Source organism: Clinocottus analis, unplaced genomic scaffold, assembly GCF_023055335.1.
Source record: "Clinocottus analis isolate CAN_PGR_092001 unplaced genomic scaffold, fCliAna1.0.p SCAF_58, whole genome shotgun sequence".
Lineage (NCBI taxonomy): Eukaryota > Metazoa > Chordata > Actinopteri > Perciformes > Cottidae > Clinocottus > Clinocottus analis.
The window spans coordinates 379,272-405,935 of record NW_027176216.1 but is presented as its reverse complement, the minus strand read 5'-3'; the positions used below and the strand labels follow the sequence as shown (position 1 = coordinate 405,935).

The window sequence follows — 26,664 nt, the reverse complement described above, 5'->3', positions numbered from 1 at the left end:
TTACTTTGAGATGTGGAGGGAAACTTATGAATACTTATAAGTTGTACTATAAAGTAATGTATCTGAGTAATAATTATACTCTTAGTTTAACTACTATAAACACATGTATCTGAGTACTATATATACTTTTATAAATACTTATCCTCATAGTTTTACTCCTATAAACACATGTAATTGGGTAATATAGATACTTCTAGTTGTATGCTCATGCATTTGTACTTCACAAAGTCAGGACTGTGTGTAGTACTTGCAGCAGTACACGCAGGGTGTACTTTACCTCATGGTAGTAGGGTGCGTTGGTTTCGGGACCCTCGCCGTCGCCCCGCCCCCTGGCCCCGCCCCCTGTATATAAGGTCCCGGTGCGGCGCTGCGGGTCTCAGACGCTTCCAGGATGGAAACGCTGCTCCTCTTCCTCCTCCTCCTCTTCGTTGCGCAGCAGCACTCCCGCAGCGGGACGCGTTCCAACCCGCTCACAGAGTAGACTCCTCAGGACCAGGACTCGTGACCAGGACCTGTTGGACTTTAGAAGCGGATCCAAACTCAACTTAGAGCACTAGACACTAGAGGACTAGACAACTGGACAAAAGGACTAGAAACTTAGAGGACCAATGGACTCGAGACATTAGACACTAGAAACCCAGAGACTCGAGACCAGAGAGACTAGAGGACCAGAGAACCAGAGAGACTAGAGGACCAGAGAACCAGAGAGACTAGAGGACCAGAGGTGCGCGTGAACACGCTGATGTGATGGACACATTTCCCGCACGCGCAGTGTTGGAGTGCACGTAACCAACGTGCCCTTTACGCACGCAGCGCGCGCTCCTGCGCCTCTGCGCGCGCTCTTCCGCTCCAGACAATGAGCCGCCGCCTCCTGCGTCTGGCGCTGCTCCTGCTCGTGGCGCGCGTGCTCTCTATCGGCTGCGCCGGCGCGCCCGTGGCGGAGGCGCACGCGGCGGCGCCCCGGGACACGTGCGCGTCGTGCGGGGGCGCGCAGCCGCAGGACGCGCAGCCCCAGGTGAGCCCGGACTTCCTGGAGGCCGTGAAGCGGCACATCCTGAGCCGGCTGCAAATGCGCGTGCGGCCCAACATCACGCACCCGGTGTCGCGCGCGGCCATGGTCACGGCGCTGCGCAAGCTGCACGCGGGCAGGCTGCGCGCGGACGGCCGCGTGGAGATCCCCAACCTGGACGGGCACCCCATGAGCAACGAGCTGCTGGAGGAGAGCTCCGAGATCATCAGCTTCGCGGAGAAAGGTGCGTTCAGGGCCCGCGGGAGAAGTTACACACCGAGGTCGTGAAGTACCCTTCAGGTGTTCATGCTTAGGTGCGCAGCTATCAGCTGATAGAACCTCACGCTGCGCGCGCAGCTTAGGACCCTGAACGTCACATTGAACCCTAAAAACAAAGAAAAATCATTTAAGGCTTTAATCTGTGAAACACTCGATTTATGATGCGGAAGAAGACACGTGTGTGTGTGTGTGTGTGTGTGTGTGTGTGTGTTTGTTAGTGTGTCTGTGTGTGTGTTATGCACACAGTCAAAAGCTCCACATTATGACTCATAATGACACACTATGGCTCATTATGACACATGACTCATTATGACCCATTATGGCTCATCAGACCCTCACCTGTTAGACCCTCACCTGTTAGACCCTCACCTGTCAGACCCTCACCTGTCAGACCCTCACCTGTCAGACCCTCACCTGTCAGACCCTCACCTGTCAGACCCTCACCATAGTGACACATTATGCATTACTTGATTAGTTGTTTCTAGCAAAGCAGCAACATGAAGGTTCTGCATCTGAAGTATTAATATCTCATAAAAGGTTCCTGCAGAACGTCTCAAAGCTTCTTCAGGTCTCAGTTTATCTTCTTTCTGTTGTCATCACAACATTTTATTTATTTATTTATTGTTGTTCTTCACTGCACATCCAGAAAGAAACCGGAGATAAATATTTATTACACAAGAGCAGCTGCTGCTTTCTTCTTCTGCGGAGGAAACACGCGCGGCCTGCTTTTTCTTCTTGTGAGGGATCTGCTGAGAGACACTCACCTGTCAGACCCTCACCTGTCAGACCCTCACCTGTCAGACCCTCACCTGTCAGATACTCACCTGTTTCATACTCAACTGTTTGACACTCACCTGTTAGGGGCTCCCGTCTCAAGGGGGTGGGGCCTGTCGTGTCTCGAGGGGGCGGGGTCTGTCGTGTCTCGAGGGGCGGGGCTTGTCGTCTTAGCTAAGCTCTTTGCAGCTCTGCGGTCGCTCAAAGTTTTATTGGCGTTAACAATACGAACGCATTCTGTTGTTCACAGACGACATGGTGACGTCCGCGTCCAGCCTGTTCTTCCTGATCTCCAGCGAGGGGAACCAGAACCTGTACGTGACGCAGGCCGCCCTGTGGCTCTACTTCAAGCTGCCTCCGGCGCCGCCTGAGGCGCGGACGCGCCGCAAGGTGACGGCCAAGGTGTACTACCAGGAGCCGGGCCTCGGCAGCCGCTGGAACCTGGTGGAGAAGCGGCTGGAGCTGCGGCGCAGCGGCTGGCACACCTTCTCGCTGACGGACGGCGTGCGGTTGGTGTTCCAGAAGGGCGAGCGCCGCCAGAATCTGGACGTGCGCTGCGAGGGCTGCGAGGCCGAGGGCGTGGCGCCCGTCCTGCTCGACCACGCCGACGAGGCCCACCGGCCCTTCCTGGTGGTGCGGGCGCGGCTCGCCGACAGCAAGCACCGCATCCGCAAGCGCGGGCTGGAGTGCGACGGCAGCGGCGGCCTCTGCTGCCGCCAGCAGTTCTACATCGACTTCCGGCTCATCGGCTGGAGTGACTGGATCATCGCGCCGGCGGGGTACTTTGGGAACTACTGCGAGGGGAAGTGCCCGGCCTACATGGCGGGCGTCCCCGGCTCCGCCTCCTCCTTCCACACGGCGGTGGTGAACCAGTACCGCATGCGGGGCATGAGCCCCGGCTCCATGAACTCCTGCTGCATCCCCACCCGGCTCAGCACCATGTCCATGCTCTACTTCGACGACGAGTACAACATCGTGAAGCGCGACGTGCCCAACATGATCGTGGAGGAGTGCGGCTGCGCCTGAGCGCCGCCTCCGTCCAAGGAGTCGCATGATCACCACAACGAGAAGAATACAGAATATTTATGGACGCACACACACACACACGTATGCACGGGGGAAAACTTGTACATATATTTATGTTTGCTGATATATTGCGTTATATTCTCTGGTGGTTCTCTTCCAAATCTTTAAGTGTCCACTCTGGAAAACAATCAGTCTCTTAAAGTTCTTCATGAATTATCTGTAAGATAGTGAGGATCTGTCTCTCGTGACCTTCCTGTGACCTCGTCGGTAGAGCCACAAGGTCTTCTTCTGGGGAGGAAACTCTTCAGGTGTAGAACTTAAACCCTCCAGAGGAGCCTGAGCGAGTCCACGGGGACGACTCCACTAGACCTTCGCCAACGTACAGCACTTCAGACCCGAGTCGCATCCTCACCTCGTGCCAGAGACGTTGCTCCTTCTGGACGCCTCCAGACGATCAAGGAAGCCGAAAACGACCGAGCTGAAAGGTAGACTTCCTGTGGGTTCTAACCTCAGCCAGGCGGCAAAGGGCTTTGTTCTTCAGATCTCTCGATTCCCTTTCAAACAACATCTTGCCTCAAATTATAAACTCTGGCATCAAATCAACTTGAAGTCCTTTGGCCCTCAGATTGAACGCAGTCCGGTCGGTTGGACTGTGAATTCCAGGTTGAAAGGTTGGAGGCTCGTTGCTGCCAGAAGGACAGTTTGGGAGAACGATCGGGTGTTTCAGGGAATATTTGTTGGAGTCTGAAGATTTGAACACCAACCGCCGATCCCAAAGGGACCGAGAACGCAGACCTCATCCGGGTTAAAGAGAGTCTTCCTCTGGCGGTCCAGGGTGGAACCGGTCCTCTTCAAAAGGTGGGAGGAGCCTCCCGTTCATCCGTCTGAGTCCACGTTCGGACTCTCCGTCCAGCTTCGGATTCGATCGAATCGACTGGAAAGTTGCCATATTGCTCCGTTTCGTTGACGTCGCCCTTTGATAGCACTTGCAGATTGAAATGCCTTTTTAACGGAGCGCCACAGTCCTTCTCAAAGAAATAAGTGCCGCATGAGCTATGCAATGTACAGCATTTACCCTGACTGGCGGTCAGCAACACTTGAAGTGTTGGGCGTGGCCAGGAGGGGGCGGAGCTCTCCGTCCGGCTCCACCTACAAAGTCAACTGTAGACGTCTACGAAATGGATTCTGCCAACAATATTGTGGGTGAAATGTAATTTCTGCCTGTTTTATGTTTCTTTTCAGTCCACCAAACACTTCTCTCAAAGATGTTCTCTGCGGCGTTAAGGTACTTCCTGTCGTCGCATCAATTCCTTTTAGCCGTTTTCAAACACAGACGTCATCTGGAAGTGACACGGCTCCTGTGTATCGATATGAATATTAATGCATTATTAGAAATCGCTGCTTCCAACATCGTAAATATGTCTCCGGTCACTAAAATATCCTTTTTCCTGGAAATTGACCGAATGATTGTAGACGTTCAAGTAGAGCCGGCGGAGGAGGATGTTGATCCAGAAGGAGTTTACAAACCAGTCGCATCACATGAAAGAGGTTTCCTCCGTCACTTTGGGCGGCCATGTTTGTTACACATCGCTGGTTATCGCTGCAGAGGACGAAGTGTTTCGGCACCAAATAAAAAAGATCCGTCCCCTTTTTCTTTCTCGACACAATCATCAATTACAGCCGTGCAACAGGAAAGGAGGCTGTGACCCAGTTGGGATTCTGGTCTAAAGGAACGCGTCCCAGTGGAGTTTCCCAGTTCGGCACCGAAACACAGTTTCCAGGTTGAAGCCGACGGACGGCGAGCGTTTTGCACTCGGAGGGTGAAAAATGAATAAAACAAACCTCCATTGAAACAGAAGTTATTTTTCTAGCGAGTGGAGCCGGCGAGATGGAACCAAAGAGGCCGAGCAGAGGCCCGACACTGTGTCCGGTGTGAGCCCGTAGTCAGTGAACCTCTTTTCTATTTTATACTAGACATGGAATATTTCATATTTTTACATCAAATATTCCCAGTTTTCTTTCTGTTAGTCATGTAGAGTGAATCTGATCCCTGTACAGTAACATATGAATATGCTTTTTAAATATTCTGCTCTTTGTTATTGTTGAAAAATAAATTTCTTATTACCAAACGGATTGTTTTTTGTTGTTGGGTCGCATCTCACTTTTCACCCAAAGCCCATTCCTCATCATCATATTTAATATAATATCAAATCCCTTTTTAGAGGATTCACAAAGGTTTAGAGCTATATCACAATATATATTATAATACAACTTGAAATGGAAAATATGTATTTTTTTTATGATTTAAAGTAATTTAAATCAAACTCGTTGAAAACAAGCATTTTATTTACGATAAAACACTTTGTCTTAAAACACAGACTGTGTATAATTTTAAAGATTATTAAAGTTATTAATTATAAAAATTAAATTAAATCTAAATGTATTTATCCACTCTAAAAACAAAAAGATGAATAAATGAACCAGTAGTACTTCATGAACTGCAGTACATCTCTGTGGAGCTGCTTCACAGCACAAAGACTCCTCACAGGTCAGACCTGGACCACCTGGACCACCTGGACCACCTGAACCACCTGGACCACCTGGACCACCTGGACCACCTGGACCACCTGGACCACCTGAACCACCTGGACCACCTGAACCACCTGAACCACCTGGACCACCTGAACCACCTGAACCACCTGGACCACCTGGACCACCTGAACCACCTGGACCACCTGGACCACCTGGACCACCTGAACCACCTGGACCACCTGAACCACCTGGACCACCTGGACCACCTTGGGTCAGGGGTTCAAACCCAGAGGTCAAACCCTTGACCCCGAGTCCTCTGACGAAGAGGTCAGAGGGGTGAGACTCGAAAGACCATCGATGGGATTTGTTTCATGAAGGTTCAGGTAATACTTTGCACTCTTCTCCTCCTCCTCATTGGTCATCTTCATCTTGCTCCTCTTCCTCCTGGCCCATGTTCTTCTCCTCCAGTCCTCTCAGGAATGTAGATGTCTGAGCGGTGATGTAACCCCCCACACACACACATTGTGCCTAAACGCTCCAGATGGTTGTTAAGCTGCTGCTGCATCGCTGCGTCCAACTGACCCGCACGCCGCCGCGTCCTGCCGCCATGAATATTAATGAGGAGGAGAAGAAGAAGCCTGCTCATTAGCATATTCATGAGGAGGCGGCGGCCCTCTAATAGGCAGCGCCTCACTCTCAGCGCTGGGTGAACAAGCGGCCTGATTAAGGCTGATCCCTGTTTCTAGGTCAGGCCACCGGCAGCAGCATCACACCTATTTACCACCAGCACGGCTTTTATCTCTCTTTGTGCTTGTTGACATCCTCATTGTTGCAAAGTGGGACAAAGGCTTTGCTTTTCTCCGCAAAAACTCCCAATTAGGCTTTTGTTCTCACTTGGAATGCGTCTTTTCTGCAAAGCGAGGCACGAGTCTCTCCGGGTCACAGCAGCGGTAGTTAAGCTCAGGCGGGCCGTCGCCTCCACGACGAAGGGTTAAGAAAGCCGCTCGCTGTCAGGCCTCTCCGGGGCAAATGCTGGTGGGGCCCGAGAGGCTCTCATTAGTTCTGCAGCTCTGGGGCCCGCGGGGCCCTCCTGTGCACATGTGGAGGTTCCCTCTGCGCTGAGCTCTGATTGAGCCTCTGATTGCTGCTCGCTGAGGGCCCGCAATCCCTGTGTCATGGCGGCTGATGGAGTGGGCTTCCAGGAGGGAGGGGGTTATGTGGTGTGTGTGTGTGTGTGTGTGTGTGTGTGTGTGTGTGTGTGTGTGTGTGTGTGTGTGTGTGTGTGTGAGGGGGGCTCTGAGCTGTTGTTGTAGCTCTGAGGAGGATCGCGGCCCGAGGGCTGAGAGCAACTGATGGTTCCTGATCTGGAGGTTGAAATGAACCGAGGTCAAGAAAGTCCAATAAATCTCTCTTCATCTCAAAGTGTGTTTGTGTGTCTGTGCGTGCGCATGCGTGTCTGTGCCTTTGTGTATGTGTGGTTTTAAACGTCACCATCTTGGTTTTAGACGTCACCATCTTGGTTTTAGACGTCACCATCTTGGTTTTAGTCGTCACCATCTTGGTTTTAGACGTCACCATCTTGGTTTTAGAAGTCACCATCTTGGTTTTAGTCGTCACCATCTTGGTTTTAAACGTCACCATCTTGGTTTTAGTCGTCACCATCTTGGTTTTAAACGTCACCATCTTGGTTTTAAACGTCACCATCTTGGTTTTAAACGTCACCATCTTGGTTTTAGACGTCACCATCTTGGTTTTAGAAGTCACCATCTTGGTTTTAAACGTCACCATCTTGGTTTTAAACGTCACCATCTTGGTTTTAAACGTCACCATCTTGGTTTTAGACGTCACCATCTTGGTTTTAGTCGTCACCATCTTGGTTTTAGTCATCACCATCTTGGTTTTAGTCGTCACCATCTTGGTTTTAAACGTCACCATCTTGGTTTTAAACGTCACCATCTTGGTTTTAAACGTCACCATCTTGGTTTTAAACGTCACCATCTTGGTTTTAAACGTCACCATCTTGGTTTTAAACGTCACCATCTTGGTTTTAAACGTCACCATCTTGGTTTTAGTCGTCACCATCTTGGTTTTAGTCGTCACCATCTTGGTTTTAGTCATCACCATCTTGGTTTTAGACGTCACCATCTTGGTTTTAAACGTCACCATCTTGGTTTTAAACGTCACCATCTTGGTTTTAAACGTCACCATCTTGGTTTTAGACGTCACCATCTTGGTTTTAGACGTCACCATCTTGGTTTTAAACGTCACCATCTTGGTTTTAGTCGTCACCATCTTGGTTTTAGTCGTCACCATCTTGGTTTTAAACGTCACCATCTTGGTTTTAGACGTCACCATCTTGGTTTTAGTCGTCACCATCTTGGTTTTAAACGTCACCATCTTGGTTTTAGACGTCACCATCTTGGTTTTAGTCGTCACCATCTTGGTTTTAGTCGTCACCATCTTGGTTTTAGACGTCACCATCTTGGTTTTAAACGTCACCATCTTGGTTTTAGTCGTCACCATCTTGGTTTTAGACGTCACCATCTTGGTTTTAGACGTCACCGTCTTGGTTTTAGTCGTCACCATCTTGGTTTTAGACGTCACCATCTTGGTTTTAAACGTCACCATCTTGGTTTTAGTCGTCACCATCTTGGTTTTAAACGTCACCATCTTGGTTTTAGTCGTCACCATCTTGGTTTTAAACGTCACCATCTTGGTTTTAGTCGTCACCATCTTGGTTTTAAACGTCACCATCTTGGTTTTAGTCGTCACCATCTTGGTTTTAGTCGTCACCATCTTGGTTTTAGTCGTCACCATCTTGGTTTTAGTCGTCACCATCTTGGTTTTAGACGTCACCATCTTGGTTTTAGACGTCACCATCTTGGTTTTAGACGTCACCATCTTGGTTTTAGACGTCACCATCTTGGTTTTAGACGTCACCATCTTGGTTTTAGACGTCAGCTCGAGTCTTTGGGTATTTGAATCTCTAAATGCATTTTATTTGACCTTCTGTCTACAAAATCCAGCTGTTGTTGGACTTTGCAGCCCTGGTGCACCTGAAGGCCTCTCGGCCCGCCTCCCCCCTCTGCTCGGGTCAGCCGAGGCCCCCCAGTGGGCTGAGCCTCTCGTATGAGTGACTTCACCGGGTAAGAAGGCGCTCCCCAAAAGGTTGTTCACTCATTTAATTAAGAGGCTTAGGTGAATTTGTGCAGGGGAACAAAACGCCATTACGCTCTCAAGGTGGATTTGGAGCTGAATGATGTTCCTCATAACCACACACTTAGGAGATTATCTGCTGAGCGCTCTGAACCGGCAGAGCGGAGAGATTTATGAGCAGTTCTTCCAGGAATCACACGAGTCACTGTGTTCATGCTGGTGTGTGAGGTGTGGAGCTACAGGTGCAGCTGAGATGGAAACATTCACATCTAATCCCTCAACAAACAAAGAGCTCCATCTGACACGCGCCATGAAAGGAAAGGTCCGGCAAGAAAAGCTCAGTCTGCACTTGAGAAGTGGAAATAATGTTGATTAAGACACCCAGAGCCATTTCATTCATGAATATAGACGCAGTTTTGTTTTTTGAGTCTTTCTTTGTATCAGACGTCACCGTCTTGGTTTTACTCGTCACCGTCTTGTTTTCAGTCGCACCTTGGTTTTAGTTGCCATCTTGGTTTGTGGTTGTTGTAGATGTTCTTCTTAATGCCCGCTTACATTTTTCTCCACTGTTTGTGTGGTTGGGTATGTGAATCTCCAACAGTCCACCAAGTGACTCAGCTGCTGCTCTCAGTGAGTATCTGAGGACTTTAGTCTCTGTTCCCTCGAGGTGACGGAGCAGAAAGACTCGTCGGCAACGTGCCGAGCCGGCGAGCCGGTTGAACCTCGCTTGTCTCCGAGCATTTCTGATTCCCTTCTGACCGGGTACACGCACGTGCTGAGATGTGGAAATAAAGACAAACACACACACACACACACACACACACATTGTCGTGGAGGAATGGCAGCAGTTCAAGACGGCAGCTATTAAAGGAGCTTACGACTTTCTGAATGAATGACATCACTCGCAGCTTGTGTTCCTGCAGACCTCATTCCAGGCAAGTTGAGCAAATATTGGCAAGAACTTCCTTTTCCTGCACACACATAAACACACACACTGACACGCACACGCACGCACACACACACACGCACACACACACACATGGTGATGGATAAAGTGTTTAGCTGCAATCAGCGCGGCGGCAGCGTGAGATAATTTATGGAAACGCACACATGTTTCCTTTAAGGCGCCCGATAGCGATCATGTGACATGCTTCTGCCGAGCGTCGGAGGACAATTGGGAGATTTGTTGCCGGGGATCTGGGGCCCCGACGACCCCCCATGGGGCCCGAACACTGAGGCAGTGTCTCCGTCCATCAGTCCCAGGGCTGTCCATCAAAGCGCCCCCTGGGGAACGAGACAACGAGGAGGATTCATTCCCCGACATGACTCAGTGTGATGAGAAGCATCTGTTCTATTAATATACAGCAGAAACATCAAGTTATGAAACAGAGCTCTTTAATTTACCATCACGCTGAACTTAGACCGCCTTGAAAGTTGAAATAAAAAAGATGATTGACGACGCTGTGAATCCCTCAGACTCGGCCCGACCCTGTGCTCCCAAAGACCTGAAGACATGGTGACATCATCATGTTTACGGCAGAGAAACATTTGGTTCGGTCGACTTCCTACTGACCACTTCCTGTTGACCGCTTCCTGCTGACAGCTTCTTGCTGACAGCTTCTTGCTGACCGCTTCTTGCTGACCACTTCCTACTGACCACTTCCTACTGACCACTTTCTACTGATCGCTTCTTGCTGACCACTTCCTACTGACCACTTCCTACTGACCACTTCCTACTGATCGCTTCTTGCTGACCGCTTCTTGCTGATCACTTCCTGCTGACCGCTTCTTGCTGAACGCTACCTACTGACCGCTTCCTGTTGACCACTTCCTGCTGACCACTTCCTGCTCCAGAAGCAGCCTCTCCACTGGATGAGCGGTCTTCTTCCAGAACATGTGAGCAGCAGAGATTATTGGTCATGTGATGCTTCTTCAATCAGAACAACGAGTCCTCTGAAGGATGTTCATCTCCATAACCTTCTTTTATGTTCCTGTTAGCTGGAGAGCAGAAACATAAACACTTCACTAAGAAGGCCCAGCAGAGGATGTTCTTCCTGAGGCAGCTGAAGAAACTCAACCTGCCAAAGACCATGATGGTGCACTTCTGCTCCTCCATCATTGAGTCCATCCTCTGCTCCTCCATCACCGTCTGGCACGCTGCAGCCACTGCCAAGGACAAGGCCGGGCTGCAGCGCATCATCTGCTCTGCTGAGAGGTGATTGGCTGCAATCTGCCGTCCCTCCAGGTCCTGTTTGCTTCCAGGACCTTGAAGCGGGCGGGAAGATTGAGGCCGACCCCTCTGACCCTGGACACCACCTGTTGGAGTCCCTTCCCTCTGGCAGGAGGCTGAGGTCCATCAGGACCAGGACCTCCAGCCACACTAACAGTTTCTACCCAGCAGCAGTCGGGCTCATCAACAGAACCAGGTCCACTGACTGACTCTGTCTGCCAGGACCTTCCCTTCTCTCCTTCTCTCCTTCTCTCTCCTCTCCTTCTCTCTCTTCTCTCTTGTCTCTCTTCTCTCTCTTTTCTCTCCCTCCTCTCTCTTCTCTCCCTTCTCCCTCCTCTCTTCTCCCTCCTCTCTCTCTCTCTCTTCTCTCTCTCTCTTCTCTCTCTTTTCTCTCCCTCCTCTCTCTTCTCTCTCTTCTCTCTCTCTCTTCTCTCTCTTCTCTCTCTCTCCCTCCTCTCTCTTCTCTCTCTTCTCTCTCTCTCTCTCTCTCTCTCTGTCTCTCTCTCTCTCTCTGTCTCTCTCTCTCTCTCTCTCTCTCTGTTTCCGTTTCCGGTTACGAGCGAGTGAGAGGAGGACGTGCGAGTGGCGCGGAGATTTGAAAGTTGTTTTGTTTGTAGCCCGGTTTATTTTTTATTTATCGGTTTTTGAGCCCACTGGCCATTTTGCCATGTTTCGTTAGCTCCTTCACGATCGCCTCATTGGGGATGAACGGCGGGACGCCGGACACGGTGATCCTCGTGGAGGACGCCGACAGCGGGGCCACCTGCACCCGCACGCCTCCGATCCGCACGCCGCTCCCCATCAGCTGCTGCACCAGGTGCTCCTCCCTCAGGAACACCACCACGGCTCCGTTCATTCGCGACGCGAATACGAGTTTCTTGTAGCCGACCTGCTCTCCCACGGCCAGCAGCACCTCCTCCACCGTCACGCTGCTCCACGGCGGCACGACCCGCACTCCATGCCGGAGAGACGGAGGCGGCGTCTCGGAGGACGCCATTCCTCCGGGAACCCCGCAGGAAACGAGGAGGGACTGGGAGGTACGAGGAGGGACTAGGACGGACTAGGACGGACTAGGACGGACTGGGCGGAGGCGGCGTCACCTGCAGCGGCGCGGCGGCTGCAGAGCGTTCCCATGTATCTTCACTAAAACAAGATGTCCGCAGCAGGGGGGTGATTGAGTTGGAGAGGCTGAAGGAGAGAATCAGAATGGCAGCGGGCCGGTTTCCTAATGCCCTCACTGCAGAGTTTAGAGCCGCTCTGTGCCGCGAATCCAAGTCCAGCCGGCTCCGCACCCGGTGGACAAAAGGACCTCGGGGTCGAGTCCCGGCAGCTTGTTGCTCAAAGGGCCGAGCGCTGCCGTCTCGTTCAGTGCTGAGCAACCGGCCAGAAGGAAGCGGCATAAAGACACTCGGTGAAGGTGGCAGGAACCGAGCCGAGACCCTGGGGGAGGAGCTCCTGTAGGGGGAGGAGCTCCTGTTGGGGGAGGAGCTCCTGGATGGGGAGGAGCTCCTGGATGGGGAGGAGCTCCTGCATGGGGAGGAGCTTCTGGAAGGGGAGGAGCTTCTGGAGGGGGAGGAGCTCCTGGAGGGGGAGGAGCTCCTGGAGGGGGAGGAGCTCCTGGAGGCCGTCAGCGGAGTCTCTTTAAGCTGCTCTTCCTCTGATGGGGAACTCCACAGATGTGGTTCTAGACGCCAAAGAAACCTGGAGTTCCTGGTCAGTTCCACTCTAAAAGCATCCGATCCTACATTTCCCAGAATGCAACTGGAAAGCTTCTTGCTTGTCTCACTGGCTCAGGCGTTCTGTTACTACTTTCTGTCTTTGTGTCCTGGGTTTGATCCTCTGGACGTTCAGAGGAAGCAAAGGTTAGAGGAAGTGACGCTGCATGACTTCCTGCTGGGACGAGCAGTAAGTGATGTCACTTCCTGCTGTGTTTGAACGTTTGGTTTCAGAGGAGAAACAGGTGACACTTGTTCAGGACTTGGTGAGACTTTAATAATGGTTGTGATGGAGGTCGTCGTGACCTTGAGATGTTTCCAGATGTTCCCGCTCGTCCGCAGGTCATTTCCTGACGTGTGATTAATCTGCTGGTCATGAGGCTGAAACCCGATTCCCTCTCACTGCTCACTTTGTGTGTGTTGTTGTTTCTGGACCCGGCGCTGAATTAGCAGAGAGAATACATTAGCATACTAAACACCTGGTGAGAGAGGAGCCGTTCTCAGGAAGTGAGGTCGGCGTGAGGCGCCGCGGCCGCTTCCAGGCTTCTTCTTCTGCGCAGGCCAAGCTTCAGGAGAGAGAAAGTGTGAAGTATTTTTTTTCTGAGAAAAGATGAAGCGGAGATGGAACGAGAACCCATGATGCGCATGGCGCCGCCCACAGAGGGCTCATTAGCATAACAAGGGCAGCGCAACCAAAAGCCATTTTGCTGCTTTGTTTCAGCGGAGCAGCTGTCATTTGCACAACATTATGCATTTTGGATTCTTCTATGCTAATTTTTTGGGGGGGGACAATTTTTCCAACAATAAGCACTCGGGCATCGAACAGAAAGCCTTTCATGGCACAGACCCGGGGAGCCGAGAGCCGTGCCAACGCAAACAATGCTGCTGCTGCAGCTCGGCCTCAAGCAGGCCCCGCCCCCTACACACACATACACATGTACACACTAACACACACACATGTATAGACACTAACCACACACACACACACACACATAGACATTAACACACACATACCATATACACACATGCACATTAACACACCTATACACACATACAGACACACACTCAGAATCATCAATACTAGTCAATCAAGTCAAGGACCACTTCTATCAGACCTGAAGGCCTTCCTCCTCTTCCTCATCATCAACAGGATGTTGTGTGTGTATGTATGTATATATGTGAATGTATGTATGTATATATATACATATATATGTATATATATATATATATATATATATATATATATATACATATATGTATATATATATATATATATATATATATATATATATATATATATATATATATATATACATACATATATATGTATAAATATATACACACATATATATACATATATATATGTATGTATATATATATATACACATATATATATATATATATATATATATATATATATATATATATATATATATATATATATATATATATCTTCAGATACTTTTCATATCTGGGTTTGATTTAAAATATTATAAACCAGCTGTTTAATACGTCCTCTTCAGATGTAGGTCATCTGGTTCCTGTTGCTGAGACAATGTGGGTCAGACCAGCAGCCAGCCGGATACTGTGTATTTATATATATATATATATATATATATATATATATATATATATATATATATATATATATATATATATATATATGTATTCATGTGTTTAAATATATGTATATATATATATATATATATATATATATATATATATATATATATATATATATAATATATATATATATATATATATATATATATATATATATATATATATAATAAACAGGTATTACACTCCTAAAACAAATATTAAGTGATTTTCTTATGAGTTATTTTTGCCGAATACGTCAACAATTAGATTTGCTGCATATATATTTTTGGCATATTTTGGAGTGTGTGTGTGTGTGTGTGTGTGTGTGTGTGTGTGTGTGTGTGTGTGTGTGTGTGTGTGTGTGAGAGAGAGACATGATGAGCTCGTTCAGCGTCTTTGTATCTCTTGCATTACCCGTCCTCCGCCTCGGGCCCCGGCTCTCCCTGAACAAAGTCAGTAAGTGGGTTACCAGGGGCCTCGGGCTGAGAGCCGGCCGCAGGAAGCCCAAATGAAGCCGCGGCCCCCGTCTCCCCAGAAATAGACAGCGGCGGCGGCAGAAACCAGGTTAGCGCCGAGAGAAAGAACTTCAGGAGCGCCATCGTGGGCTCCGGACCTCCACCGGGTCGGAGCGGCTCTCCTCACAAAGAGGTTTAGAGGTCGCCGCTTGACCCCCGAGGGCAAAATCAATGGCGCCATTATCACCGCGGACAACGAGGGGGCATCAAGTCGGATGAGGGTTTGACAGCCGAGGAAGAGGAAGAGGAAGAAGAGGACGCGGCCCGAGGGAAGGTCAAGATGGCTGAGAGGAGGTGCGTTTAGACACAGAGAAGCTTCTACACAGACGCTCCATCTCTTTATCTCCTCATCTATTGTTGTTTAGAGAGGCTCTGAAACATGGCGGCTGGTCAGGATCAGGATCAGGATCAGGATCAGGATCAGGATCAGAGGTCAGAGGTCAGAGGACGTGAAGACCTGCAGTGTTCATCTACAGTAAATAACTATGTGTTCATGAATAACTATGTGTTCATAAATAACTATGTGTTCATAAATAACTATGTGTTCATGAATAACTATGTGTTCATAAATAACTATGTGTTCATGAATAACTATGTGTTCATAAATAACTATGTGTTCATAAATAACTATGTGTTCATGAATAACTATGTGTTCATGAATAACTATGTGTTCATAAATAACTATGTGTTCATGAATAACTATGTGTTCATGAATAACTATGTGTTCATGAATAACTGTGTGTTCATGAATAACTATGTGTTCATGAATAACTATGTGTTCATGAATAACTATGTGTTCATGAATAACTATGTGTTCATAAATAACTATGTGTTCATAAATAACTATGTGTTCATCTCACAGAAAAACCTGCATGTGAAGTCCCTGCAATGGTTCCGTTGGCAGAACATCGTGAGTTCACGGAGCTTCAGGTGGTCCACATCACAGCCCGGAGCCCTGGAGGTCAGGGACCAGATGGAGAGCCTCAACCTTTAAGGACAAACGGGGAGATTCTGAGTTTCAGTCATGTGAGGAAGGCTCCATCCTCCTCATCCTCGCCTCTGGACGATCTAATCAACCAGCAGAACGTCTAAAGCAGCAGAACATGGAGCTGATTTCATGTTTAACGTGAACAAAGCTCCATCAGGACGTAGAGGAGAGGCTCAGGACAATCAGCATGATTGCCACATGTTTGAGAGTGTGTGAGTGTGTGTATATGTGTGTGCATGAGTTTGTGTGTGTGTGTGTGTGCATGAGTTTGTGTGTGTGTGTGTGTGTGTGTGTGTGTGTGTGTGTGTGTGTGCAAGGGGTGGGGGGGCTTGTCCAAACATCTTGTCCAGCTCCATTCTGACAGCAGGATTAGAAGCACCTGCCACGGGGACAAAGGCGGGCCTCCAGCCAGATGAATGAAGGGCCACTAGCCAGCAGGCCCCGCCCCCAGAGGGCCCCGACCTAATGAGTCAATTCAGCTCTGAAGGCCGAGCGAGAGAGAGAGGTTTAAAGTAAAAACGTTCTAAAAGTTAAAAGATAAAAACATTCAGAAAGAAACGTGGGAGAAGATTAAAAAGATCAAAGGCTTTGTGTTTGTGTTGGTTGAACTTGATGAGACTCGAGACGTCCTCTAAAAGTTTAAAACTTCGAGGTCACTGAATCGTGGAGCTACCGTGCAAAGAAAGTCTTTAAAAATGGTCTGGTGGTATGGGATCCGGACCCCATACCACCAGACTCCATACCCCCATACCACCAGACCCCATACCACCAGACTCCATACCCCCATACCACCAGACCCCATACCACCAGACCCCATACCACCAGACCCCATGCCACCAGACCCCATGCCACCAGACCCCATGCCACCAGACCCCATGCCACCAGACCCCATGCCACCAGACCCCATACCACCAGACCCCATGCCACCAGACCCCATGCCACCAGACCCCATGCCACCAGACCCCATACCACCAGACCCCATGCCACCAGACCCCATACCACCAGACCCCATACCACCAGACTCCATACCCCCATACCACCAGACTCCATACCCCCATACCACCAGACCCCATACCACCAGACCCCATGCCACCAGACCCCATGCCACCAGACCCCATGCCACCAGACCCCATACCACCAGACCCCATGCCACCAGACCCCATACCACCAGACCCCATGCCACCAGACCCCATGCCATCAGACCCCATACCCCCATGCCACCAGACCCCATGCCACCAGACCCCATGCCACCAGACCCCATACCACCAGACCCCATACCACCAGACCCCATGCCACCAGACCCCATACCACCAGACTCCATACCCCCATACCACCAGACCCCATACCACCAGACTCCATACCCCCATACCACCAGACCCCATACCACCAGACCCCATACCACCAGACTCCATACCCCCATACCACCAGACCCCATACCACCAGACCCCATACCACCAGACCCCATGCCACCAGACCCCATGCCACCAGACCCCATGCCACCAGACCCCATGCCACCAGACCCCATACCACCAGACCCCATGCCACCAGACCCCATACCACCAGACCCCATGCCACCAGACCCCATGCCATCAGACCCCATACCCCCATGCCACCAGACCCCATGCCACCAGACCCCATGCCACCAGACCCCATACCACCAGACCCCATACCACCAGACCCCATGCCACCAGACCCCATACCACCAGACTCCATACCCCCATACCACCAGACCCCATACCACCAGACTCCATACCCCCATACCACCAGACCCCATACCACCGGACCCCATACCACCAGACCCCATACCACCAGACTCCATACCCCCATACCACCAGACCCCATACCCCCATGCCACCAGACCCCCATACCACCAGACCCCATACCACCAGACCCCATGCCACCAGACCCCATACCACCAGACCCCATGCCACCAGACCCCATACCACCAGACCCCATGCCACCAGACCCCATGCCACCAGACCCCATGCCACCAGACCCCATACCAGGAACACCGGGCCCCCACAGACGTGTTCCTGTGGTCTCGTCTCCAGCAGCTCCAGAGAGTTTGATGTAATAAGTGTAAAACCTCCAGCAGGTCGAGTGTGAAATCACTCGACCAATAAAAGAGCTTTTCTAGCTTTATGGTGAAGATGCTGAATTATCTCTGAATGAGGGCATTTTGTGCGATTGTTGTGGGTGGAGGGGGGGGGGGGGGGGCAGGATTACTTTGACAGCGCCCTTCGGGGATCTTTCTCCTCGCGCCGCATGGGGCTGCTAACACCCCCCTTAACCCGCCGCCCGGCCCCTGGATTGAGGGGCGACCCGGGGGGCCAGCAGGCCGAGCTTCGGCCACGTTGAGTCAGTCTGCATCAGACCGAGGAAACAGGAAGGAAGCTGGACGGAGACTCAGGGGGCAATGAGACCTCTGCTGCCGGGGTGGGGAGGGGTGTGTGGGTTTGGGGGTTCCAGGGTTTGGGGGTATCTTTGGTTATCTTTGCTCCTTAGGAACTATCGGATGATTTTCTCTGAACCTTCCTGCTTCTTGCCAAACTTCAAGGTACTCAAAAGAAAGGAGAGAACGTGGCTCACGTAGTTAAAAGGATAATAATAATAGTAATAATAAGATTAATAATAATAGTAATAATAATAACAGTAATCTACACGAGGTCCAACAAACAGCAGGTGTTTAACAGCAGCGGAGGAAGCCTTCGTCACCGGCTGTCGTCATCAAAGTAAAAGAACATCTTTCCCTTCGGCAGCTAAGACCTCGATGAGTTCCTGAACGTCTGAGGTCCACAGCCTGTCTTTCTTATTAGATGTAATAAGCTCATGAGTCTGAACATCTTTGGCATGTCGGGACCCTGAGATGAACTCACACAACTCGATCCCCACTCCTCCGTCACAGGGAACGTGGTGGCCAATCAGAAAAGAGCGATCGGCTGCCCGATAGGTTGCCAGGATGTCTTCCTCGTATCATCCAGCTGTCAAACATTCCCCCTCAGTCCTGGGTGGTTCCCCCTCCTCCTCTTCTTCCTCGTCTTCCTCCTCCTCCCTCCACCCCTCTCTGTGTTGGCCTTTCTGGTCCAGTTCCCATTGCTGAGCCCCGGGGTGTTGACAGCATGACCATCGGGTTCACGTGCTCTGGTTCCCATGGAGAGCTGCTGTTGGGTCCAGGTGAGCGGCCGCTCATCATCGGTTCGGAGCCCAAACGAGGGATTTAAAGGAAGGGCTGACGAGGTTAAGCTCCCTCTAAGTGGGCGAGCGAGACTAGGGAGGGATCCGTTTCACAGCTGATATGGATCACATCCCTGCTGCACCCAGACGTCACGCAGCAGCAAAAACAACTCATTGAAGAACCCAGTTTGACTTGTGATCCAGGAGGCGCTCAGCTCGATCACTTCAACATGTTTCTGTGCACGTGAACACCTGATCGCGGAGGTCTGGTTTCTCTGCGGCTGAGTGGTGAGACTGGTTTTCTCCCATTGACGTACTGAACCAAAGAGGGTCGGCGTCCTTCCAGAATCCATATTGATTACAAGTGGGTTCAAAATATGACAGTACAATGAATACACTACAACACTGACCTGATTGTTGCATTGATTTCAGTGAATGTGAGAAAACAGGAATGTCAGGTATTTGATCCGTTTCCCTCGTTGAACGCTTCACATTGACCTTGAACCTCTCGACCTTCACAGGTGCTTATTCATTACAAACTGCTCTCTATGTATAATAAACAGCCCAGAAGCTTCCCGGTGGCTGCAGCAGCAGATAAGATCTCGGAGGATTACGTTCGGCCGCCTCCCAAATTCAGGCCTGACCTCGATACGCCTCAGCGTGTTTCTTTGTCTCCTCCAAAGAGGTGGCTTGTTTTCGGGGGTTGCACGGTGAGTTTAACTTGTTTTTCCTCGGGTATCTCTGCATGAAAGGCGACTCTGCGTGACCAATGCTCTGTTGGGGTTCGGGCCCGCGGTCTCGGCCAGGACGAGTTTCCCAGCGAGAACAGACGCCGCGCGGAAAAACAAAAGTGTGAAACGAAAGCCGTCTCCGGCGGAGATGAAGTCAGAGAGTTAATCCTGAGCTTAGACGGAGGAGTTTGGGCGCTGCCGAGGACTTCAGGTCCAGACCAGAGCTGCAGGGTTTGGTTTCACCACCTGAACCCAGACGGGACCTGAACCCAGACGGGTCAGACACGCTGCTAGACCTCTAACAGGAACAGAGACACACCTCTAGACCTCTAACAGGAACAGAGACACACCTCTAGACCTCTAACAGGAACAGAGACACGCCTCTAGACCTCTAACAGGAACAGAGACACACCTCTAGACCTCTAACAGGAACAGAGACACACCTCTAGACCTCTAACAGGAACAGATACACGCCTCTAGACCTCTAACAGGAACAGAGACACGCCTCTAGACCTCTAACAGGAACAGAGACACACCTCTAGACCTCTAACAGGAACAGAGACACGCCTCTAGACCTCTAACAGGAACAGAGACACACCTCTAGGTCATGTATCTCTAACACGCCTTAGTCCTCGGGTCCTCGCTGTTAAAACACTGATTTCTGCAGCGGCTCCACTCCAATCAAAGCGAGAGGCGTGCAGAGGAGCTGCCGAGCTCTTTAGAGCAGCGTTATTAATCAGGCCTCATTCTCACAGGCGGAGACGAGGAGCTCAACGAAGTGATCATCCATCATGTCTGAACGTCTGCAGGCCGGGAGCTGACCCAGGACCAGGTCTACTCTGACCCAGGACCAGGTCTGCTCTGATCCAGGACCAGGTCTGCTCTGATCCAGGACCAGGTCTGCTCTGATCCAGGACCAGGTCTGCTCTGATCCAGGACCAGGTCTGCTCTGATCCAGGACCAGGTCTGCTCTGCTGCAACAGTCAGACAGTGAAACGAGAGTGAAGCTTCACATTTGTTCGGGTCTATTTTCTCACATTTGGAGCAAAACAAAGAGGTTTGGTTTCATTAAACGAGGTAAAGGAGCAGCGGCTTTGATGCTTTGTCTCCGCTCGGCCTGCAGAGCACCTGGGACGGCACGAGGGGATCAAACCCCCGGCTCCATCCGGAGTCAGAATGCGCAGCACTGCTTTTTGTCCTGGTGTTGTTGAGAGGAGGATTATCAGGATATCAAAGTGTTTTGATTCAGAAATAAAGTTCCTTTTCTGCCGTCACTCATCCGGGAGGTTGTGTGCTTTTGTGCGGGGAGGGGGGGGAGGGGGGGGGGGGGCGGCCTCACAACAGATTACCACGAGCATGAGGGATGAAAGGCGGCATGCAAAGCATAGCATGTAACTCTCTCGATGAAAGAGAAGCCGAATGTAGAAGTTTGTTCTGCGGCGCAGCGTGACAGGTGAAATATTTATCCAGAGGGAGGGGGTCTGAGGGGGTCTGAGGGGGTCTGAGGGGGTGTGAGGGGGTCTGAGGGGGTCTGAGGGGGTCTGAGGGGGTGTGAGGGGGTCTGAGGGGGTGTGAGGAGGTGTGAGGGGGTGTGAGGGGGTCTGAGGGGGTGTGAGGGGGTGTGAGGGGGTGTGAGGGGGCGTGGTCTGGGTCGAGTCCCCGCAGACAAAAAGCCATTGAGCGCTGGCGGGCCGCAGCACGGAGCCCAGCGTGGTCACAAAGTGCTTGTAAGCGATTGAAAGTGAGACAAGCGGAAGAAAAGGAGTGAAGGAGGCGTCAGGCGTAATCTGGGCTCTTTTAAAAAGCATCGGGACGTCGGGGTTCGACCCGACGAGCCTTTCAGAGCCGCTTGACTCCGGCTAGCTGGCGGGCCGCGATCTGATAGCCTTTCTCCTTTTACACGGGCCTTTATCGCCCCGACAACCAAAGTGCCCTCACCTGATCGCCTGCAAGGCAAGAAGCAGGGCAGAGAGCCCAGACCTGGACCCCATCCAAGATGGCCTCCTGCTCCTCTTCATCAGCTCCTGTGTGTGAGTGTGTGTGTGAGAAAACAGATGCCCCAGAATGCCGAGCATGTGGTGGTTTCAGGAGAGCGCTGCAGTGACTCGAGGAGGAAGCAGGAAGCAGAAAGGAGGAAGCAGGAAGGGGGAAGTAGGAAAGAGGAAGCAGGAAGGGGGAAGGAGGAAGCAGGAAGAAGGAAGGAGGAAGCAGGAAGGGGGAAGTAGGAAGGAGGAAGCAGGAAGGGGGAAGGAGGAAGCAGGAAGAAGGAAGGAGGAAGCAGGAAGGAGGAAGCAAGAAGGAGGAAGCAGGAAGGAGGAAGCAGGAAGTCTCCTGCAGCTTTAATGTGGACAGACATGAGAGAGACGCAGTACATGACCACATGATCACATGATCACATGACCACATGACCACATGATCACATGATCACATGACCACATGATCACATGATCACATGACCACATGATCACATGACCACATGACCACATGACACATGACCACATGACACATGACCACATGATCACATGACCACATGACCACATGACCACATGACACATGACCACATGACCACATGACACATGACCACATGATCACATGACCACATGACCACATGACCACATGACACATGACCACATGATCACATGACTACATGACACATGACACATGACCACATGACACATGACCACATGATCACATGACTACATGACACCTGACACATGACCACATGACCATCTCTTGTGGGCGCTGACGGGCCAGGAGAAGTTCACGGCCCACAGCGTCCTCACTGCCATCGCCTCTCCTTCCTGCCCCTTTCAGAATAAAAGCCCGAGAGGAGAACAGAGACTCTCACAGAACCATCACTGAGTTCACTCTGACCAGCATGAAGGCAGCAGAGGAACTCAGAGAGCAGCGGGCCGGGATGCAGAGATGCAGAGATGCAGAGATGCAGAGATGCAGTGGTGCAGGGATGCAGGGATGCAGAGATGCAGGGATGCAGAGATGCAGGGATGCAGAGATGCAGAGATGCAGTGGTGCAGGGATGCAGGGATGCAGAGATGCAGGGATGCAGAGATGCAGGGATGCAGGGATGCAGAGATGCAGGGATGCAGGGATGCAGAGATGCAGGGATGCAGAGATGCAGAGATGCAGAGATGCAGGGATGCAGGGATGCAGAGATGCAGAGATGCAGGGATGCAGGGATGCAGAGATGCAGAGATGCAGTGGTGCAGGGATGCAGGGATGCAGAGATGCAGGGATGCAGAGATGCAGAGATGCAGGGATGCAGGGATGCAGAGATGCAGAGATGCAGTGATGCAGAGATGCAGAGATGCAGAGATGCAGGGATGCAGAGATGCAGAGATGCAGAGATGCAGAGATGCAGAGATGCTAGTGGATGTTGGTGCATCAGCTGCTCACTGATTCAATCTCTCATCAACATGTTTCTGCTTCTCTTGAAGCCAGAAGAACATCAGGAAGTGATGAAATGCTGCTTCCTGTTAGGCCACGGAGACGCTGCGGGGCCTGGGCCGCGTGTGCGTGTCATGTTGCGTGTTGTGTGTTGCGTGTTGGGCCGTGGGCTCCAGCAGAAGTTCATAACACAACATGTGTAAACAGGATCAGCTGCACAGGCTCTGGTGCTGACGGCAACCTGCAGAGCAACACAGCAACACAGCAACACAGCAATGCAACAACAGGTGAATGTCTCTGTCTCTGGAGGAGGGAGAGGAGGAGGAGGAAGAGGAGGATGAAGCTATCTGAGGACACTAGATAAACAATGAAGATAAACATGAGAACAGAGCATTACAGCCTCATGTTCACACACACACACACACACACACACACACACACAAACACACACACACACACACACCCACACACACACACACACACACCCACACACACTGGAGTGGCACCCTGCTGTGTTCCTGTCAGCGTCAGCAGTGAATCGGAGCGCTGAAGCAGCAGTAAAGCCTCTAAATCTCAGTGCATTGACCCGCTGGGACCAGAAGCTGCTTCTGATGACGCAGTGCTGACCACCAGGGGGCGACTCCTCTGGTTGTATAGAAGTCTATGCTTCATGTGTTAAAGCTGCATTCTCTCTCCTGACCACCAGGGGGCGACTCCTCTGGTTGTATAGAAGTCTATGCTTCATGTGTTAAAGCTGCATTCTCTCTCCTGACCACCAGGGGGCGACTCCTCTGGTTGTATAGAAGTCTATGCTTCATGTGTTAAAGCTGCATTCTCTCTCCTGACCACCAGGGGGCGACTCCTCTGGTTGTATAGAAGTCTATGCTTCATGTGTTAAAGCTGCATTCTCTCTCCTGACCACCAGGGGGCGACTCCTCTGGTTGTATAGAAGTCTATGCTTCATGTGTTGAAGCTGCATTCTCTCTCCTGACCACCAGGGGGCGACTCCTCTGGTTGTATAGAAGTCTATGCTTCATGTGTTAAAGCTGCATTCTCTCTCCTGACCAGCAGGGGGCGACTCCTCTGGTTGTATAGAAGTCTATGCTTCATGTGTTGAAGCTGCATTCTCTCTCCTGACCACCAGGGGGGCGACTCCTCTGGTTGTATAGAAGTCTATGCTTCATGTGTTAAAGCTGCATTCTCTCTCCTGACCACCAGGGGGCGACTCCTCTGGTTGTATAGAAGTCTATGCTTCATGTCTTAATGCTGCATTCTCTCTCCTTCAACTCGAGGAGGAAAAGAGGGAGGAAGAGGAGGAACAGATTGTTGACTTGTGGAAACAGAATTGAGGATTGAAAATCTAAATCTTCATCAAAGGCTTTTGTTGGACGAGAAGCACGAAGGGGTTATTATCCACACACACACACACACACACACACACACACACACACACACACACACACACACACACACACACACACACACACACACAGACTTTAATCTCATTATTCTGCATTATTTAAACCCAAAGAAGTGAAGATGAAATATTGACTTTAAGTTATTTTATGATTTAAAATCAGTTTGATTAACTTCATGAACCAATAATCTGATTTTAATCTGATATTTAACCCAAATGTTGCTTGGATCATTTATAATGTCCCTAATATAACGTACATTAAGCCAAAGGGACTTGATCCAGGACGTCAGAGCATGAGGAGTCTGTTTGTTTGTTTGTTGTTGTCGTCATTATTTGTGAAAGCATAAGAATGGATAATCCCTCCTGCAGTTAATGCGCCGGCTCAGATTAACGCTCCGGCCCCAAGCTGCAGGCGTCTGAGTCTGCTGCCGCCACCCGGGGTCAGACGCTTCTGACCAGATTAGAGACCACACGGTAAAGACTGATCAAGCATTCACCTGAGTAGCATTAGCATAGCATCAGTCGGCCCGTCAGCAAGATCTCAAAATGGAGGCTGAGCTTTAACCTTCTGACCCAATAAGAGCTTCACCTCTCTGCCTCCACCTCTCAACCTCCACCTCTCAACCTCCACCTCTCTGCCTCCTCCTCTCTACCTCCACCTCTCTGCCTCCACCTCTCTGCCTCCACCTCTCTGCCTCCACCTCTCAACCTCCACCTCTCTGCCTCCTCCTCTCTACCTCCACCTCTCTGCCTCCTCCTCTCTGCCTCCACCTCTCTACCTCCACCTCTCTGCCTCCTCCTCTCTGCCTCCTCCTCTCTACCTCCTCCTCTCTACCTCCACCTCTCTACCTCCTCCTCTCTGCCTCCTCCTCTCTGCCTCCTCCTCTCTACCTCCACCTCTCTGCCTCCTCCTCTCTGCCTCCTCCTCTCTGCCTCCTCCTCTCTACCTCCACCTCTCTACCTCCTCCTCTCTACCTCCACCTCTCTACCTCCTCCTCTCTACCTCCACCTCTCTACCTCCTCCTCTCTACCTCCACCTCTCTGCCTCCTCCTCTCTGCCTCCTCCTCTCTACCTCCTCCTCTCTACCTCCACCTCTCTACCTCCTCCTCTCTGCCTCCTCCTCTCTGCCTCCTCCTCTCTACCTCCACCTCTCTACCTCCTCCTCTCTGCCTCCTCCTCTCTGCCTCCTCCTCTCTACCTCCACCTCTCTACCTCCTCCTCTCTGCCTCCTCCTCTCTGCCTCCTCCTCTCTGCCTCCTCCTCTCTACCTCCACCTCTCTGCCTCCTCCTCTCTACCTCCACCTCTCTACCTCCTCCTCTCTACCTCCACCTCTCTACCTCCACCTCTCTGCCTCCTCCTCTCTGCCTCCTCCTCTCTACCTCCTCCTCTCTACCTCCTCCTCTCTGCCTCCTCCTCTCTGCCTCCACCTCTCTACCTCCTCCTCTCTGCCTCCACCTCTCTGCCTCCACCTCTCTGCCTCCACCTCTCTACCTCCACCTCTCTGCCTCCTCCTCTCTGCCTCCACCTCTCTACCTCCACCTCTCTGCCTCCTCCTCTCTGCCTCCACCTCTCTGCCTCCACCTCTCTGCCTCCACCTCTCTACCTCCACCTCTCTGCCTCCTCCTCTCTGCCTCCACCTCTCTACCTCCTCCTCTCTGCCTCCTCCTCTCTGCCTCCACCTCTCTGCCTCCACCTCTCTGCCTCCACCTCTCTACCTCCACCTCTCTGCCTCCTCCTCTCTGCCTCCACCTCTCTGCCTCCACCTCTCTGCCTCCACCTCTCTGCCTCCACCTCTCTGCCTCCACCTCTCAGGCGGGTGGTGTGTGGCGCTGCAGTGTCTCAGTGTGCAACATGGGAACCGAACCGCCGGCTGCTTTAACTCTTTTGTGCGCTGCACAATGGAGGCTCTGTGGAGGCCAGAGGTTGACTTTCACCTTTTAAGTGAAGACACCGGATCCGGCCCTTTCTCTGCCTCCGAGCAGCGAGCTTCCTTCTGGTGGGCTCCTGAGGGGACGCGACCCCAGAGGCCGAGGCCCCGTGTGACCACGCACAGGGGTTCTGAGCCGCGTTTCTTTTCTCTCCGGGACTCTGAGGACGCGCCGACCCTGA

General features: G+C 51.2%; 2 protein-coding genes across 2 annotated transcripts; both read left to right on the top strand.

The window, feature by feature from the left end:
• Nucleotides 1-856: 856 nt before the first annotated feature.
• On the top strand, nucleotides 857-5,110 carry LOC137803530 (inhibin beta B chain-like). The gene is made up of 2 exons (XM_068602039.1): nucleotides 857-1,253; nucleotides 2,313-5,110. Exons 1-2 carry the CDS (start codon nucleotides 857-859, stop codon nucleotides 3,086-3,088), a joined length of 1,173 nt encoding a protein of 390 aa, XP_068458140.1. The 3' UTR covers nucleotides 3,089-5,110.
• An 11,636-nt stretch (nucleotides 5,111-16,746) lies between these two features.
• Nucleotides 16,747-17,895, top strand: LOC137803509 (uncharacterized). The gene has a single exon (XM_068602003.1). The coding sequence runs from the start codon at nucleotides 16,747-16,749 to the stop codon at nucleotides 17,893-17,895; it is 1,149 nt and encodes a 382-aa protein (XP_068458104.1).
• Nucleotides 17,896-26,664: the final 8,769 nt, after the last annotated feature.